A 20,045-nucleotide genomic window follows, 5' to 3' on the forward strand; every position below is an offset into this window, starting at 1 on the left:
ACCATGAAGTCTTGAGTAAGCCTCCATCTCAGATTTTCTTGTTTAATTTGTGGACTGAACAGCTTAACTAACTCACCTGTTAACCTGATTGACAATTATTTACTTTGGAGAGCCCTGAAAGACGCTTCCACATTGCAGAAATTGGAATTATCTCGAAGCCCATCAACCAACATTGGGTTTCCCAATTCCCATTCTATAAAAGAGGCTGATTTCTCAGTGAGAGAAGTGGTAGGAGAGGAGCCCAGGACTGCCGCTGAGACCTTGAGACTCAGGTGAGACCTGCCCCTTCCTCTGTTCCACAGACACTCTGGGTAGCAGGAGGCCAAGCCCCTCACTGTAGCCTGGTGCTCGCAGATTGTACTGTCACTAACTGGGGACCTTACAAGAGAAACAGTGATGGCCTTGGTCAGGGGCAAGGACTGGCCATTCACTCACCTTTCCTAGAGAGTGTAGCATTGATAGAGGCGTGAGCTCTCAACTCGCCCTAAGTCAACACTCTAGGGAAAATATTTTAACCCATCACAGTTGAGAAGCTGTCTCTGGTCATGTGACCTTGGACATTCTGTGGCTCTTGATGGTATCCACAAACCATCACGGCCTGAACACAGACCAAAGAACCATCCCTTAGCAGGGATGATGATGGCCAAGCAGTTCAGATCTTCAGCCTCTGCCATGTTGGAGCCTCTCCATCCACACTGAAGAGCAGGGGTGAGGGCAAAGGGTCAGGCCACCACAGTCACGTCCCCCAGCCTCAGAGTAAATCTGACGATCACTTAACCACACAAGTTTTTGGGTCAGGCATGCTTGACTTCAGCTCCTCTCTCTGCTGCAACTCGTGACCTTGGGGGAGACTGCCTTGAGTCACTGGGCCTCTGCTCCAACTGTGCAGTAGGGGTTGTCACATCTGAGGATGCGGTGACAATGAAGTTGGTGACTCAGTTTCATTTGTGTGCATGTACGAGGTGGATCTTTTGTTTCTCAAGCCCTTGGTACATGGCAGTCATGTGCCTGTAGGTCCCCATAAGCTCTTGGGACAGTATCAGCCTGTGGCCTGGGACAGACTACACCATGGCAGTGTTAGCTATTGTTGCTAGCTATCACCCCCTGGGGTTCAGAGGAGGAAAGAATCCCCACCACCTGGGGACAGGGCAGGCAGTGCAGAGAACTCTGATACCCATACCATAGTGACTTGCCATTCTTTCTGCAGATACCAAGAGATGTTTCTAGTTGGGAGCCTCGTTGTCCTCTGTGGGCTACTGGCCCAGAGCTCGGCCCAGCTGGCAGGCCTGCCCTTGCCCTTGGGCCAGGGCCTGCCCTTGCCACTGAACCAGGGCCTGCCCTTGCCCTTGGGCCAGGGTCTGCCTTTGGCCGTGACCCCAGTTCTGCCTTCAAATCCCACAGGCCATCTTGCCAGAAGCTTCACAGACGGTGAGTCCATGACAGTCTCTTTCAGGGTATGTGTGCATGCATGTCTGTGTTTACACACGCGTGCTCTAGTGTATACAACCTCCCAACACCAGGAAGGGAAGCATGAGTGAGAAAGAGGTTGTGATGACCTGAGGTCAGCCGACGTGACCCCTGAGGCCCTTTTCTCTTTTGCAGCTCTCAGCGGTGGCCTGCTGTCTGGGGGACTGCTGGGCATTTTGGAAAATATTCCACTCCTGGATATTATAAAGTCTGGAGGTGGGAATTCTAATGGCCTGGTTGGGGGCCTGCTTGGAAAACTGACTTCATCAATCCCTCTCCTGAACAGTATCCTTGAGTAAGTTGACCCAATGAGGGATTCGGTTCCCAGACCCAGGCAGCAGCTCTACAGAGAAAGAGGGTCGGGCTGAGCATGGAACCAAGACTCAGTCCCCAGGCCTCTCTCCACTCTACCAGGAACAGTGGCCCTTTGGACCTGGAGTTGCCCTCGGTCCTAAGGCACATCCTGGGCTCCCCCAGCAGCTGTTATCCCCATGACAACCCTTCCATGTCAGCTCCATAATCCCCAGCTCCCAGATGGAAAAACTGAGGCACAGAGATGTGCCTGCTCTCACACAGCTAGGGTGGTGCAGAGTCAGGAATCTAACTCAGAGAAGCCCCAAGCTGGGACCTTTGCCACCCACTGCACTCACTGTGCTCATCCCATCTGGGGAATGTCAGCTGTCACTAGCCTGTCCTCAACCGTATCACCTGAGTAATGTGACTGAGACCTGATGTGGAGCTTCCCATGAGCCACCCGAGAGCTCCCTAGGCACAAAGCCACAATGGGGAGCTTGTTGCCAGGGACCAGATACTCGAGCCCTAGTCCTTAGTAAGACTGGACTATTACCAGGATTCCCAGCCTCCCAGGCCTTTGCTTCCTGACCTGCAGACAGTCAGACAGACTTCAGTTAGATTGACACAAGAACTGTCTGTGCTGGATGACCCGAGGTCAGGCACCTGGTCTCCTGGGCTTGGTTTCTCCACCTGTGAGATGGGGATTATACATGAGAGAAAGGCTGTGGAGGAGACCAGGGAAGGGTAAACACCTGGCACCGTGGATGGCTCAGGGAAGGCTCCCTCCCACCCTTTTCCATTCTTTACAACCTCTGCTCTTTAAGCCCTACCATAGGCACTGAGGGCTGATATGCTACTGCAGGTTATGACAGAACTAGTGATTTCTGCCCCAAGTCCTGTGCAGGGCTTATTCTAGTTGCCCACGTATCTTCTGTGATAGTCCACCTATCCATCCATCCATCCATCCATCTTTCCTTCCTTCCATCTACTTGCTCTTCTATCCACCCTTCTACATATCCAATTACCCATCTCCCCCCAACTCACAGAACCATCCACTTGCTTTAGAAGGTTCTGTGCTGTCATGCCCAGTCTCTTTCATCAGATACCTCCTAGACCTGAGATGCATAGAGGACCTTGTGTGTTAGGATTCCATTCAGGCAGAATTTAGGGAAGATGGATGTGGCTGGAAGACTGTCTTCCTGTCTTCCTCATCTCGAGTGGCCAGCTCTCCCTCTGAGATGAGTACATTTGTGTGAAAGTGGTTTCCAGGCTTCAGACTTGAGGCACTGATTTTCATCCCTCTAATGTTGCCCCCGAACAGCATAAAAATCACTGACGCCCAACTGCTGGAACTTGGCCTTGTGCAGAGCCCTGACGGCCATCGTCTCTATGTTACCATCCCTCTGGGCTTGAGACTCAAAGTGAACACGTGAGTAGGTCTCGAGGGGGTGAGAAAGGGGATGCTCACAAAGGGAGAGCTTCATGGCTCTGAGAAACTGCCAATGCCTGGGTCTCCAACCTTAGCACATTTGCCTTTTTGTGGAGCAAACTTAGCCATGTAGTTTGACCTCTCTGAGTCTTGCTTTCTCCTACTTGGGAGATGAAAACAACCATGAAAAAGATAGGGTAAGATGAGCCTGGCTCTCCTCTCAAGAAGAAACCCTCCACCTTGAAATGCAGGGAAGGGTCAGGTACCAGTGGGATTGTTTCCTCCTTTTCTGGCAGGCCCCTGGTCGGAATTGGAATTTTGGAACTGGCTGTGAAGCTGAACATCACCGCAGAAGTCTTGGCCGTGAAAGACAATCAGGGGAGGATCCACCTGGTCCTTGGGGACTGCACTCACTCCCCTGGCAGCCTGCAAATCACCTTGCTCAATGGGTGAGGCTAACGAGCTAGCTTCTCCCACCCAGAGACAGCAGTGTGGAGTTACGGAACAATGGGTGGACAGATGAGTAAGAGTATAGAAAGGAGAATGTGTGTGAGGAGGAGGATGGGTAGGTAGATTGATGGAAGTGTGTTTGGTGAGGGAAGGGAAAGATACACAGACATGGACAGATGGATAAGTAAATGAATACATGAATGCTCACTTATCTCTTGTTAGACAGAATGGCCAATGTTTTGATGCTATGAAAAAGCAACAGTGTATACATTGTGATATTAGTACTTTTTGTCTGTTTTACCTGCTTCATGGACCCTCACAGATAGTCTATCTAAAATTACCTTATCTAGTTATTACAAAGAGACAAATTTTATTACTGTGAGTTGCTCAAAAAGTAAGCTAGATGGTGTTAGAGAACATTATTCTGTTTATTATGTCATCATATTTATAATAGGATGACCAATTTACAATGGATTAGGCAATGAATAGTTTGAATTTAAGCCCCACCTGTCACAGGGGACATGAACTTCACTAATATTTCTCCAATTTTGTCTCATCTCATTTATTTGTAATATGAAACTACATTGAGGTTATTGACAGAATCCACCAGAGGTAAATAGATATAGCACTTATTTGGATTGCTTGTTTCAGTTGCCTGTCACGTGGGAAGGCCCAGTCATACGTAGTGTATAGGACCTGTCCACACTATGGTTCACATTTGCTAAATATATATTGGGATTTGTGTGTATCATTTCATTAAGTCCCCATGACAACTACCTACTAAGCTCTGTTCATATATTCATGGATTCCACAGTCTTGTTGTGCACCTACAGTGTCCTTGAAATGTGTGTTTATTCTGCACTCCTCTGTGTGTGCACAGCTGGGCTGGGTATAACTCTCTTCATCTAGGATCCTTGCTATTACATCTGCCATGGACATGAGTGTGCAAGGCCTGGGCTCAGTTATTGGATGCCGAGACTGAGTGTGCATAGTGGATGCTGAACTTCTCCAGACCAACCCCAAGCCTCTGAGTCACATGCATGCCTTTCTCTTCCAGAGTCACTCCCCTTCAAAGCGTTTTAGACACCCTCACAGGGATATTGACTAAAGTCCTTCCTGACCTGGTGCAGGGCAAGGTAAGGGACCAAAAGGACAGTCCCCTGTTCCAGGGGTCTTAGAGCTTCTCAGGCTGAAAGACAGCCCTGGAGTGAACTTGAGCTACTCTGTATGAGATATCCATCGATCAGTTCATCTGTCCTGTGGTCCAGCTGTCTGTGTTACTTCTTTCCACCCCTCCAAACACATTGGTTGGCTTCTTCTAGGCTGTAGAAAGTATCCCTGAATCTCTTCCACCTTGGGCATTCTGCTTCTCCAAGGGTCTCCTTGCAGGAGGTCCTGTGCCTAACTCCCCTCTCTGGCCTGGGTCAGGTATGTCCTCTGGTCAACGGGATTCTCAGCCGTTTGGATGTCACCCTGGTGCACGACATTGCTGGTAAGTGCTGTTTCCAAGTCTTCTCCCACTCCAAGGAAGCATCAGTTTCCCCCACCGAGGAGTTTGGTCCTGGCACATCAAGGGACAGCCAGGCCTCGTTAACCTCACCCCTCCCTCTTTGGGAGTGTCTTTGTCCCCATGAATCCAGATGAGTTTGAGGTAAAGCCTGCCTCCTCCTCTCAGCCTGACCTGAGAAGGACTGGGCTGTCTGGAGGAGGAGGCTCAGCCTTCCCCACATGCTTGGGTGTGGTAAGCATGGCTGGTGACCAGAGCTCTTGCTGGACTCCTTCCCCACCAGATCGTGACTCTAACCTGGCTTTTGTGATGTTTTTGTTGTCCAGAATTACTGATCCATGGACTACAATTTGTCATCAAGATCTAGGCCTCCCAGGAAGGGAGGATCTGCCTTTAGTTGAGCTGGTGCGTACTCTTCCACATTCCTCAGTATTTGAGGATTGGCCATTATCCTTCTAGAAGGAAGAGGGAATCTAGGGACAATGTCATCAGTATTAGTCAGCTTTCCATCACTCTAATGAAAGACCTAAGATAATCAACTTATAAAGAGAAAAGGGTTTCTTTTGGCTCACAGTCCATGACCAATTGTTCCATTGCTTTGAGGCCATGATAAGGCAGCATATTATAATGGAAGAAGCCATTCATTCATTCAGTGACCAAGAGACAGCAAGAGGTACAATTCCCTCTGAGGGCATGCCCCAGTCACCTAAAGACCTCCCACTCCTCAGAAACCCCACTCCCACTGGTTCAACTGTCTCCCAGCATCACCACTGTGAGGATCACACCTTTAACTTCTGGGCCCTTAGGAGAACATCTAAGATTCAAGTTATAGCACTATCCAAAGAGAGACAAGCGTCCACATGAACATACACAGGAATACAACACAAAGGTCCACAGAAAAGCTGACAGAGGTGGAGAGACACAAGTGCCACATCAACACAACTGCAAAGAGAAACATGCATCATTATGGATACATACACACACACACACACACACACACACACACACACACACACACCGGCCAGATACATAGGTGATACAAATGCATGCAGTCTCACACCACTATGCTTACACATACATGCAAACATATACAGACTCGCCACAGTCAAGTCCACACAGGTACAAAGAGCCAGGCTCCTTATGGCTGAGATCTTATCCTTGGGTCTCAGAATGCCTCCATCCCTCAGAGGGCCAGTTTGATGATGAACAATACCAGTGAGAGTCACAGACTTCATGTCTCCCTCCTGATTGAATTCTTCTCCCAACAGAGAAGAATTGCTGCTTCTCAGTCTGCTGCCTTTTGCCCAGCTTCCCATTGGCTCACAGAAGAGGGCCCGTGTCCTGGGAAATGATATGCTTACCTTCTCCCAAGGAACTTGATCTCCTTTCCCACCAGGAATGATTAATCCTGTGATGATCACTAAATAAAATAGCTCTTCATCTGCAATAATGTCTTGTGTTGTTCATTACTTGAGACTTTAGAAGCTAGAAAAAACACTATCTGGGCAGTCAGGGCCGTGCCCTAGAGTCTCACATCCTGAGTCTGAGTGGTCTGGAGGAGCTGAGGGCTGGGGTTCAGGTGAATGGAGATTAGGGTGGCTACCCTGCTGTTCTCAGGTGGTGTGGATGAGCACTCAGGCATCAGTGTTCACACACAGGTTACCACACAAGAAGTGAAGCTGCCAATAGTAGATAGGCTCCAGAGCTGAGCATGAGAGGAGGGTGTGTGAGGACATATGTGGTTCCGGTCCACATCTCGGGCTGGGTGTTGGAGGCAACCAGGAATGTGGAAAGGTGAACTGATCATAGCAGGAGGAGAGGGCCTGAATGGGGGCCACTCTGTGTGAAGATGCGGGAGAGACCCTGAAGGAGACGCCTGGGAAGCTAAAGGACATTGTCCTGCTGGTCTCTCTTCTGTTCTTCCAGCAGCAGAAGGACAGAAATGACAAAGGAAAGAGCAGCAGGAAGGAAGGACACCGTGGTCCGAGGGTTAACTGCTTGTGAAAAGCAGTAGAGGCTAATAGGAGCTGTCTTTTTTTTTCCCCCAAGGGGAAAAACTTGATTTTGAGGAAGTGAGAAAAGGAAGGAAGAGGAAAGTTGAGATTGTATAGAATACTAAAAGACTAGATGCAAGAAAAGGGTCTCTGGGTGATCAGAAAATCAAAAGCCCCCAGTTTTGGTTTAAAGAAAAAGAGGCAGCCAGTGGACACCAGAGCCAGGGAGGGGTTAGAGCAACTCCAAGGCCTCTTTCCCAGAGTGATGTCAACGTGTGACCTGCTCACTGGGTCCTGCACATTTTTAAGTTTGCCTTCATTTGACCTGATGCAGAGTTCACAGACTAGGAATGTACAACCATTCACGTGCATTTGCTGAGAAACAGTCAGGGGTCTTGCTTAGTGCCTGCTGCCTGAGGTGATGTTAACATTTAAGACAAACAACACACCAGTGATAATCTTCAAAGGGAAACCTGGGGAATTGGATGTAGGCTCTGAAAATAGCCAGCACATTCTTGGGATTCCAGGAAGCCACTCTGTGTGTGTGTGTGTGTGTGTGTGTGTGTGTGTGTGTGTGTGTGTGTGTGTGTGTTGGGGTTTTTGAGGTTCAAAACAGCCCAAGGAGGGCCTAGGCTCTCACCTCTGGCTAACCTGAAAGTTCTGTGAGAGCAAGTGGTATAGACTAAGGAAAAGGTGTGTTAAATAAGATGATGAGAGGCCACTGCTCTGGGCTGAGTTCCTGCACCAGGCCCCAGCAGGTCAGTCTGAACCAGAACTGACTCACTCATTCAGAGCATATTAAAGCTAAGGACCACCTGGGTCCAATGCACCCCCTGGGCCTTTAGTTCTGCAGAACTATCAGTATCCCGGCACATATTTGAATCTTGGACCACATCTGGTTGTTCAGTCCCTCCTGGTGAGCTGGCTATTTGATCATGGAGCCTCCCGGACCCTAGAGATTCTGGCTGGGCCATTTTTGTATGTGTCAATTCCATTGGGAAATGGAGTTCTGTTTAGTCTGTTCATTTGTATTGGTGGGGCTTCATTCAAGTGAAGGCAGTTCAAGTCACAGCATCACTATAAGGTATATGGTCTTCTCCAGCACCCTGTAGCAAGCAAAGAGCTGCCATTTGAAGATATGTGTACAGAAATCATCTCAGACAACATATGTGTCCAACAACCTAGAAGCTGTGCACCCCAGGAATAGTTTCCTGTTGCCATAAAAACCAATCCACATAGGCAAAGGATATGGACAGCTGTGGTGTGCCTGGGCCAGCAGCTCCAGAAGTCTTAAAGGCCATGTGTGGTCTGTGGCTTGTTGAATGTCTTCCAAGGTATTTAAAACAAGTGGCTTCGCAAGCTACCTTGATTAAGGGGACCAAAGTAAAAGCACCTAGGTAGAGTGCATGAGTCCTCAGTTCTCAGAAACCCCAGTCATATCATCAGGCTTGGTGGCAAGTACCATTTCCTGCTGAGCCATCTCTTCAGCCCGAGCCCATATAATGGACACCACCGAGGACAAAAATCATTTGACCATTTGGGGGATATGCTTTTAGCTCCCTGTCCATGTGCCCCCTGGGAAATGCACCTGCTAATTCAAGACTCTGGATTTTAGTTTAGTTAAGGACTGAGGTCAGTATCAGTTCCGGTTTTTCAGGGTGCCCTACTCTCAGAAGGTTGTCGATATACTAGGTGACTAGAACTTTCTTGTGCCTGGGCTTGTTGAAGGTCAAACCCCACCCACGTGTGGCATGCTGCAGAGGTGCAAGTCTTCCTTCAGAAGCACATTGCAGGCAGTGGCAGGTGGGCGTATAAGAGACCTACATCCTTATCTCACAAGGAGATGGCAAAAACAGCACTAACCAAGCCAATAACAGCATGTCATTCTCTAGTGAGGGTGCCACTGTCTCGGTGACAGGAATGGCACCTGCTATCCCAGGGTCAAAGGCATCTAGTTTGTCGTAGCTCAGTGCCAGCCTTCATGTCCTGGAAGCCTTGTGAACTAACGTGGCATCTCCATAGTGATAAGACTGTTTGTGACATCCTGCCTCAGTAAGCACTGGATGAAGAAAGGAAGCATCTCATTTCCCTCCAGCTACACAGCATAGCTTTTGCTGACTAACCCACTGGGGCTTGGCTGGCAGGCAGTGGTTCACACATCCGCCTGCTCTGGCTCAAATCCTTAACTGTGAGCAGGCATATTCCCTCAGGTGCTGATGGCATTCTATTCCACGAGTAGCCAATGTGTAAAGCTGTTACGCACTCAGCAATAGGAGCCATGGTCACTAGCACTCAAAAACATCCAAAAGCCCCACCCATGTGCACATAAGCATCACAGGCAGAGAAACACCCTGGGTCAGCAAATCAGCCTCAAATTACCTGATGTCACCTGTTCCATTGTCTCCTAAGGAGACCAGAAAATCTTGTCATGGAAGCACCAATATGCAAAGGCCACAGGAAAGTCTGCATCGTCCTCTGGCTCCTTTTTTTATCTTAACAGGGGAACAAGGCCACCAGTCATTCGGCCCCATCCCTGAGATCATCATTCAGCCTTAGACATTTGTATCTACAATCAAAAAAGCGCCAATCTCGCTGTGGTGTGAGGCTTCTCTGGCCTTTTTTCCATATCTGCTCTTTCACTGTCAAATCTCTCCCACAGAAAATGACCTGATTTTAAACCTCATTCTCATTAAGACTGTAAGTTTCATCAATGCATGAAAACAGGTCTCACTAGGGGGCCTCAAGCAACCCAGACCAGGGAGGGTTCCCTGCACAGGCCCCTCCCTGTGCTCTAGGCATCACCTGGGATGTGATGAGAGTTCATTCACCACATTGTCCCTGTAAAGACAAAGGATGGCCAGCACCTCAGTCAGCCCATCACCCCCTCCCCCACTGCTAACCCCATCTTGGAGCAGTGACAAACCCTTTGACAATGTCGTGGCCCGTTTCCTTGGTAACCCTGCTTACTGTGCCAGACTGCTGAGCAGAACGGCACATACTGGTCACCAGCCCCCAGAGCTGAATTTAAATACTTATCCCCATGGCTTGCTGTTGATGACGTCTTCAAGGAAAGCACAGGAGAGTCGGGTGCTGGCTAGGACAATGATGACAGTGTCTAGTCACTGTCGGACTCGACAAATGTCTGAACAAATCAATAAGTGACATTTATTTTGACTCACAGTTTCAGAGGTTTGGGTGCATCATAGCAGGAAGGACAGGGTTGTGTGGAGCAGCCCACCACCTATGATCAGGAAGCAGAGAGGGAGCAGGCCTGTGCTAGCAGATTTCCCTCTCTATCACCTGTGAGGGCTCACAGCCTGTGGCGTGCTGCTATCCACACTAAGGGCAGGGCTCCTCCCCACTTAGTGGTCTCTAGAACACTCTTCATAGAATCTTAGAGGTGCACTTCACTAATCAGATAGGTGCTTCGCATCCAGTCAAGATCAGATGACCTGTCACACATACTTTACTTACACAGGGGAGAGGAGGAGAGAGACCACACCAGCAGCTGATGCCACCAACTAGCCAGGAACACCCCTGCTGGGCCACAGAGACTCCTATCCCCGCCCCCACCCCCACCCCCACCCCCACCCCCCGTGAAGTCTGAAAGTCTGGAAGCTGGGCACCTCTGCAGCCACTAATGCATACACTGATGCACCGTGAAGAAGGACAGTCTGAAGCACAGGGGTCCCCATGCAAGGCACGGGTGCCGTGGCCTCTTTATCTCATGGTGACTAAGTCAAGACAGAAAGATGGGGCCACTGTGGGCCGCTGGAAGGAAAAGCTACTCCTCACTCTGGGGTTTGGTTAAAAACTCTCAGCCGCTGAGAGTAACTCCAGTAAGATAACATTTTCTCTGTAGGTTGCTATAGCATAGTGACAAACTGCCTTTTCTCTAGAAATATATTTTCAGGTGATAATGCTGGAATATTAATAAACCATGACTAAGGCCTGGAACACGACCTCAGGTAGAGCCTCACTCCTCCCCCAGATATTTTCTGAGAAACACACACACACACACACACACACACACACACACACACACACACAAAAAAAAAAAAATACTGTCAACTTTTGTATACATAAAGATACTAGATACACTAACTTCTCCAATCCCTATGATCTAAGGAATTATTCATTCACCATAATCTTGTCTGCTGCACCTCAGGAAACATTCTGTTACCTCATTTAAATTCCTCGGCAACCCTTTAAATATAAAACTTTCAAAAACCACCAAAATTGTATATATGACAGTTATAAAGAAGGCGAAGGCTGGCTCCACTTTGAGAGGCCCACACCATGCCCTGAGTATGCCTCTCTCTTTTCCTGAATGCCTCCCCTTCTCATAACACACGTGTGTAAATCTATACTAAGCATCTCCTTTTAAACAAACTCCAATTCTTCTCTATACAAGCTTGTAGAGGCCCACAAAGGTTTCCTAGCTAGATCTGAGCTTGCTTTACCCAGCAGAGCTGCATTAGAGGATTGCTTGACCATGTACATGGTTACTAAGTGATTGGAAAGCACTTTGCTATGCTGGGGGGACATCTTTTGCTCCACTCCTTGGCAGTCCTTTTAAAAAAGCCCTTTAGAAGAAACAGAAGGGGCCAGTGGATAAAGATCCAGGTCCTCCCGAGGCTACCCTGTGTTTCCATCTGTCTCTCTCTCCCCTCCATCCTTCTATCTAAATCTCTTATCCCACACTCCTCAAGAGTACCCTGGGTAAAATGTGAGAGCCAGTCACCCAGCTGGGCTCCCACACAAGCTCCTACTGGAATCCTTTTCTCTGGTAAACCAAGGATCCAGTTTCACCTGAGTGCAGAGCCTGCAGAGGGAAAGGATCTCTTTAGGCTGCTGCAGGCAACAAATAGCATGAAGCAGAATCTCCACCACTCTGGATGAAAGTATGGAAGTGCCCCAGGCCCAAGGCTCATTCTTAACCTGGCCAAGCCAAGGGTCAAACACTGTATGCAAAGGACCTCCTCTCTTGGCACAACCCGGAAGCCATAACCATCTGTAACTCCAGTTCCATGGAATCTGGTGCCCTCTTCTGGACTCCATGAGCATTGCATGCACATGGTGCACATACATGCATGCAGACAAAACACAGGTGTAAAATATAATATTAATTGTTCTATTTATAAAACGTATGAGACACAAAAGAACAAGAAAATATAGTTCCTACATTTGAGAAGTACCCAAGGACTCTCAGATGTTGAACTTACTACACAAAGACTTAAAATTTTTCTATTTTAAATATGTTCAATAAACATACATCTAAGAAACTTTTAATCATTGTTCTATTGCTGTGATTAAATATGACTAAGGCAACTTACAAAAGGAAGCTTTCAATTGGGGGATGGCTCAGTTTCAGAGGATGAGTCCTCGATCATCATGACAGGAAGCACAGCAGCAGGCAGGCAGGCATGGCCCTGGAGCAGTAGCTGAGAGTTCACAACTGATCCAGAACTTTCAGAAGTCAGAGAGACTGGGCATGGCATGGGCTTTCAAAACCTCACAGCCCCACCCCCAGTGACACACCTCCTCCAACAAGCCACACCTCCTAATCCTTCCCAAACAGGTCCATTAACTGGGGCCCAATCATTTAATTATATGAGTCCGTGGAGGCCTTTCTCATTCAAACCCCACAGAAACCATGTGAAAAAACTACAGAAAAATATCAGAACAATGTCTTCCAAATAGAGAGTGTCAATACTGTAACAGGAATCAATGAGAAAGAACCTGCAGACCCCTGGAGCTGAGAAGTATGGCAAGCTAAGGGAGACATTCACTAACAGACTGAAATTGTGAGTTCTGAGAGGAAAGACTCTCAGCCAAGAAGTCAGTATCCAGAGAACCTGTGCTTTAAGAGGGAAAGGGGGGCTTGAGGTGTAGCTCAGCAGTGGGGTGTCGGGTAGCATGAGGCCTTGTTCTAACCCCAGCACCACACACAATAAAAACTGTAGGAGGACTTTCATTTTCGATTAGGTCTCTCAGTGTGATCCCAATCTCACAGAGATCCACCTGCCTCTGCCTCTCAAGTGTTGGGATGAAAGGTGTGTGCCATCGCGTCTGGCAAACTTAAATCACTTCTGCCTAAACGTTTCATGCAGCCTCCTCTGAACTCATCGCTTTGGCCAGCCGCAGCGCCCCTGTCTGGGGTGAGTGGATAGATGTTGGTGTATTCCCAGAAAAAAAAAAAAACAGAAAGAATCAAAATAACCTGAGACTGGACACTAAGAAGAATGCCCTCCAGGGAGTCCTTCGGGCTGAAAGAAAAGGGGGGTAGCAAAGTGGAAGGTATGGAAGGAAATAAAGAACACCTTACAGATGAGGACAAGGTAAGGATAAAAGATGACATTGCTGGCCTTGCCTTGCACAAACTGAAGCTTGTTCTCCAGAATACACATACATAAACACACACACACATACATACACATAAGCACACAACCATACACACACATACACACACATAAACACACACATATACATGCACACACATAAACACACAAACATACACATATACACACATGCACACACATTCACACACACACACACACACACACACACACACACACACACACACACACACACAAAGCTTGGCATAGTCGCATATACTCATAGTCCGAGCATTGAAGAGGCAGAGATGAATCTCCGGGATTTGCTGGCCCTCGAGCCTAACCTTTTTTTTTAGGCAAATTTTACATCAATGAGAGACTTTCTCTCAAACAACAATGTGGATAGCCTCTGAGGGACAGTGGCTGCCACACACACGAACACTCACATAAACACATATGCACCTGTACATACATTAACATACATTTACAAACACACACAGAGGACGGTGTAAATGTATTTTTGCCTGTAACTCTTTTCTCCTTCGAAAAGTAGAAAGACCATTTAGAGGAACAATGATATAAATGCAGGTAATGAAGGGGCCTAGTCAGACTCTGCCCTAGGATCTGAAAGCCCCCATCAGGCATCAATGTGCAGTTTGCTTTGCAACCACAAGAGGGAGCTGATGTACACACTCGTCCCCCTCCAGGCCTGTGAAGGAACTCTAAACCATTTATGCAAAAGGGACTGGCCTATCACCTCGCTGTTCCGTAAGGATTTCATCTCATCTTTTCAGATATGGAGCCTTAAAAGCCCAAAGTCACACAGCTTGTAAGCCATGGGTCTATCAGACACCAGCAGTCAAGGTCCACCGCTCAGGTAATTTGCTGCTGGTGGGAAACTCATGGGCTCCTGGCAAGTCTAGTACTATAAAAACAGACAACAATAACAAAAAGATAACTTGGCCTCTAGCACAAGCTGGTCTCAAAACTCAAAATGACCTTGGCTTTCTGATCCTCCTGCCTCCACCTCCTGAACGCTGGGATTACAGGAATGTACCACTTCTAGTTTATACAGCACTACAGGTTAAGCCCAGGCTTGCCTTCCCAGTAGACAAGCCCTCTAATGACTAAACTCTGTACATGTCCAGCCTACTTTCTGGAAGAAACTTAATTTGAACGTGATTTGTGTCCAACTGGGTACTAATTGGTATATCCACTTACCACTTTCCCTATAATTATTAGGCCCTGAAGTAAAGTCATAGACTTATCAATAAAAACATGGGAGATGAGAGTGTAGCTAAATAGTAGAGTGTGTGACAAGCAGGTCCAAGGCCATGGGTTCCAGCCTCTAGAACTGAGAGATTCCTGCCCTCTGGCTCTGGGCTCAGTGGTTTACCAGGGGTGAACTAAGCCGGGGCTGGGACAGCATGTTTTGGAAGATGGTAGGGTGGTGATGGTTCAGCCCTGGTGGCTTGTCATGGCACCTCAATGAAGAGGACTATTAGAGTCTCCACAGCACTAGCAGGGCTCCAGTGGCCACCGCCAGAAGATCCAAAGAAAGATCAGTGTCAAGATAGTGGTTTGGAAAGAACTTGATTGACTCTGGCTCCAGGGTGGAATCTGAGAAACATAGCTGTTTCTGAGGTGAATTTGCTCCATAAGCCCAAGCATCCAACATCATCCATTACTATGATGGCATTCTCAACGGAAACAACACAGTCCTTACAGTCCTTGCACTAGTTACATTTCTGTTGCTCTGCTAAAATGCCATGACCAAAAGCAACTTACAGGCAAAGTCTGTTTTGGCTTATGGTTGCAGAGGGAACTCCACGATGGTGGGGAGGCATGGCAGCAGACACCTGGGGCAGGAAACTGGTTGATCACATTTCTGTCAACATATGGGAACCCAAGAGAATGAACTGCAAGTGAGATGAAGCTACAGAATGTCAAAGCCCACTTCCTGTGATGTACTTCCTCCAGCCGGGCTCCCACTCTTTAAAGCCCCATAACCTCCTTAAGCAGTGCCACTAACCAAGGCCAGGCGTTACGATGCATGAGCCTGTGGTGAATACCTTCATCCAAACCACTGCCACCCTGTACAATGCAATAGAACACTGTGAAGGTATTGACCTGAGAGTCTAATTACAAAGGGAACAAAGACAGATAATACCTAGATGAGGAGGAGTGTGTTCACGGTGTGATGACTCAGTTCACACTGGCCCCGAAAGAAGGTCACCGAGGAAGCCGCTCACACTGTGCCGCACCAGGATCTGAAACCAGTCAATGTCAAAGCAAAACATCAAGCTTGGAGACTCTGGCTTAGCTGGAATATTCAAGCTTGATATGAGTTTTGAACATCCGGTGGCCCGTCTTATTACATGTCTTCCGAACAAATGTGCCTTATGTTGTTATTCTGAGAAATCAAATGTCTGGCCCCTGGGTTGTTTGGTACATACGTTATGTGCATTAATGTGTCTGATTAATAGCTTTTAACCTGAAAGAACTAGATGGGAAAACCCGAGGAGACAGATCCAGGTGAACCACACGCTGTGGTTCTGACAAAGTGAGTGACGTATATTTCTAATTATACTTATACCGTTCATTTAACAATGCAATTTTCTGATCCTTGAATGTTATTGTTACCAACTATTAGGATATAAAGAAATGAAAGTTAATAGTTAGACATTACAATAAAACTTATAGTCATATTAGATATGTTTTCAAAATTGAGCAAAATATATTTTAGACAGGTCATCTTCAAACCCTTCAGAGATCTACAGAATATGGCATTTAAAATGTTTTAATAACTTAGAAATTTTTTTCTTTTTTGTTATGACTATGAGACATGTCGGCTCCTGGCAGTACCAATCTACTTCAGAGAAAATATGGGCATTGAAGAAACTGCATATGGAGTTAACTTTCATTGTGGCAAAAGTTAGCCACTGGATAACAAAGTATCCTCGAATCAACTGCTGACAAACAGGACAGACAGGACATGAAACAAAGGACTACTGATTCTTGCCAAAACAAGTGTAGTTATGGCTTTATCAAAAGGCATCTTCTGAGGCCAGGACAATATGGCACCATCCCTGAAGTGGCCTTCGCAATTCGGAAAAGGTACAGTGCCCTTTTCTTCGAAGGCAGCTGAACAGGCAGTGGGCCGATGGCTTCTGATGTGCTATGGAACAGCAGCTGAAACAGTTATTCTTGAAGAGTAACTAAGCTCACGCCTCTCAATAGTAAACTGGCATTTGATAGAGGGATGTGGAGAAGAACAGGATGCTGAGACGAAGCCATATATACACGGCCAAGAAGAATGGACAGCTGAATTAAAAAACCATCAACAATTTCCAGAATTTAAAATCCTGAATCATGACATGACACTAGTGGAATTCAGGTGTTTCTGGTACATGGACTGCTCTCACCCAATGTGAGGTTGAACTGTTGACCTTGTGTACATCCTACTTCACAAGTGAGTCTGTCAGATATGCTAAGCCTATAGGCTGAAGATGATGCCCCAGCACTGCGGAGAAACCTCAGGTGACTGTCCAGGCAGCTGGCTGTTTCTGTCAACTCACAAATTTTTTGGAAATTGCTTGCATGCACTTTCTGTTTTTATTTTTGTTAGCTAATATTATTTCCTTCTTGGGTCTCTGAGGGAGTTGAAGATTAGTTAGTTATAGTTGAAGGTTAGTTAGTTATAGTTGAAGATTAATTAGGATAGAAAGTGAATTAGATACATTTTGGACTTACCAAAATAGGATAGATAATGAAATTATTTTCCCTGAATTTGTCAAATACAAATGGACTAGACATTGTTTAGGCATTTATTACTTGTATATATTGTATATAGTTATTGTACTTTTGTATATAGTTTTCTTTTGTTAGTTATAACCTTTTTCTTTTTTTTCTTTTTATTAAAATAGAAAAGGGGAAATATGGTGGTATTTTATTTGTACTGAAATGTGATTTTAATTGTATATTAATAAATAAAGTTGCCCGGGGGTCAGAGCTATTAGAGCCATAGCAAGAGCATGCGGTGGTGGCTCACGCCTTTAATCCCAGCACTTGGTAGACAGAGCTAGGTAGATCTCTGTGTGTTCAAGGATACAGCCAACATTGGAGACACACGCCTTTAATCTCAATACCATAGAGGACCTGGAGGGCTGTATATGCAGGCAGTGACGAAGCAGTCATGTGTTTGGGTTTACAACCAATAAGAAGGCAGAACAGACGGTCTATATAAAGACGAACAGACAGGAAGTAGCCCCCTCTTCTTCGGAGAGCTCTCTTGGCTGAAGCAGAAAGGGTAAGGCTCTTAGTTTTGACCTCTTGGCTTTCTTCTCTGAATCGGTTCTGTGTTTCTTATTTAATAAGATGGTTGGTTACATCTACAGACATTACTATGGTGAGGGACATTACTATGATGAGTGACATTACTATGGTGAGTGACATTCATTACTATGGGATGTAGAACAGAGAGGGTTGCCGTGGACTGTCTACTGAAGAAACTCTTGTGTAGACATCCATCTTGGTACCCACCAGCCATTTGTCTCTGACTCCAGTCCCCGGAAGATAGGTTCCCAGTAACCCTGAACTCAGTGACTATCCTGCTATCCAGAAATGTACAGCCATGACTATCTACTTATTATGATATGGCTAATTGCTTTTTTTGTGTTTCTGTAACTTGCTTATGCAGATACCCAATGATTGTTTTTGAGTTGCCTTAACCACTGAACTTGGCAGAATAGAACAGCTTTTACTTGCTTGTGCAGGTATTGAAGGTCTTCGTGTGGTTTTCTCCTTTAGAAGTCCTTCCTCACACCCCTGCTCCACAGCAGTCTCAAATTTGGCTCAGAGATTGTTCATCCTGCTAGCAGCTAATCAATGAATCTTTTCATTGTAGTTGGATTGAGTCTATGGTCTTTTCCCAGGGGTCACAGACTCTGTAGCAGGTGACTCTTAGGACTTCCTGTAGTATTGCAGGTTTCCAGCCCTGGGATGAGGAACTGAAACTGAGGAAATGCAGTTGCAGAAACAAGAACAGCCCGCAAAGCCAACGTGAACAGTACATTCAAGAGAGACCTCAGCGGTAAAAATGACATCATGAAATCTGCAGGCAAATGGATGGAACTAGAAGAAACCATCCTGAGTAAGGTAACCCAGATCCAGAAAGACAAACACAGTATGTACTCACTCAGAAGTGGGTAGTAGATGTAAAGCAAAGGATAACCAGGGTACAGTCCACAGCCCTAGAGAAACTAGGTAACAAAGAGGACCCTAAGAGGGATGCATGGATTTCCTTGGAAAGTGGAAATAGATGAGATCTTCTAGGTAAACAGGGGGTGGGAATGGGGGATGGGAACATGAGGGATCAGGGTGGTCGAGTTGGGGGAGGGATGGAAACAGAGAGCAAGGAAAGAGATATCTTGATAGAGAGAGTCATTATGGGGTTAGGCAGAAACCTAGTGCTAGGGAAATTTCTAGGAATCCACAAGACTCCTAGCAACAGTGGAGAGGGTCCCTGAACTGGCCTTCTCCTATAATCAGACTGGTGACTACCCTAACTGTCATCATAGAACCTTCATCCAGTAACTCATGGAAGCTGATGCAGAGATTCACAACCGAGCACTGGGCCAAGCTCCGGGAGTCCAATTGAAAAGAGGGAGGAAGGATTATATGAGCAAGGGGGGTCAAGATCATGATGGGGAAACCCACAGAGACAGCTGACCTGAGCTCCTGGGAACTCACAGACTCTAGACCGACAGCTAGGGAGCCTGCATGGGACCGACCTGGGCCCTCTGCATGTGGGTGACAGTTGTGTAGCCTGGTCTGTTTGTGGAGCACCTAGCAGTGGGACCAGGATCTGTCCTGATGCACGAGCTGGCTTTTTGGAACCTATTTCCTATGGTGGGATGCCTCGCTCAGCCTTGAGGCAGGGGCATGAGGGAGCTTGGTCCTGCCTCAACTTGATATGCCATGCTTTGTCAACTCCCATGGGAGGCCTTACCCATTCTGAATGGAGACAGAGGAGGAGTGGATGGGGGAGGGGAGAGTAGCCAGGGAGGTTGGGGGAGGGAACGGGAGGAGAGGAGGGAAAGGTAACTGTGGCTGGTATGTAAAATATTTAAAATGTAATTAAAAATTCAGAAAAATAAAGAAGAGTGGGAGGCATGATGCGGGAAAGCAAAGGGCAAGTGAATTAGAGGAGGCTGTCCTCATCTCTCAGCACATTGATCAGGAGAAAGACCAAGTGTGAGTGTCTCTCTGCCCTGCACCCCACACCGCAGCCCCGGTTCTCACTGTAAACACTCATCCATCCCACCTGTGGGGCTCTGAGGACCTGGCACATATTCAATGCTGCCATTGTTTGAATGCCGTTTATCACCCAGTGAGCTGACTTCTAACTCTGCTCTGTCCTAACCACACCTCAGTTTTCTCCTCTGGAAACACACAGCATCCCCACCAGGAATCTTGTGAGGACCTACAGGCACCTAACCGTCATGCACCAGGGACTTAGAAAACACCATGTACACGTGCGTGTGCACACGCACACACACGCGCGC

General features: G+C 47.0%; 1 protein-coding gene across 1 annotated transcript; it reads left to right on the top strand.

The window, feature by feature from the left end:
- Nucleotides 1-1,214: 1,214 nt before the first annotated feature.
- Nucleotides 1,215-6,573, top strand: Bpifa1 (BPI fold containing family A member 1). Its single transcript, XM_059261680.1, has 8 exons — nucleotides 1,215-1,428; nucleotides 1,603-1,762; nucleotides 3,083-3,190; nucleotides 3,487-3,639; nucleotides 4,698-4,776; nucleotides 5,069-5,132; nucleotides 5,474-5,552; nucleotides 6,416-6,573. Exons 1-7 carry the CDS (start codon nucleotides 1,218-1,220, stop codon nucleotides 5,512-5,514), a joined length of 816 nt encoding a protein of 271 aa, XP_059117663.1. The 5' UTR covers nucleotides 1,215-1,217; the 3' UTR covers nucleotides 5,515-5,552; nucleotides 6,416-6,573.
- The last annotated feature ends 13,472 nt before the right edge of the window (nucleotides 6,574-20,045 follow it).

Source organism: Peromyscus eremicus, chromosome 4 (genome assembly GCF_949786415.1).
Source record: "Peromyscus eremicus chromosome 4, PerEre_H2_v1, whole genome shotgun sequence".
Taxonomy (NCBI): Eukaryota; Metazoa; Chordata; class Mammalia; order Rodentia; family Cricetidae; genus Peromyscus; species Peromyscus eremicus.

Bases quoted from the DNA above. Each gene is read 5' to 3' on its own strand.
- Bpifa1 (XM_059261680.1), top strand. From the start codon at position 1,218: ATGTTTCTAGTTGGGAGCCTCGTTGTCCTCTGTGGGCTACTGGCCCAG. The intron at 1,429-1,602 runs GTGAGTCCATGA...TCTCTTTTGCAG, and splicing joins TGCCAGAAGCTTCACAGACG to CTCTCAGCGGTGGCCTGCTG. The intron at 5,133-5,473 runs GTAAGTGCTGTT...TTTGTTGTCCAG, and splicing joins CCTGGTGCACGACATTGCTG to AATTACTGATCCATGGACTA.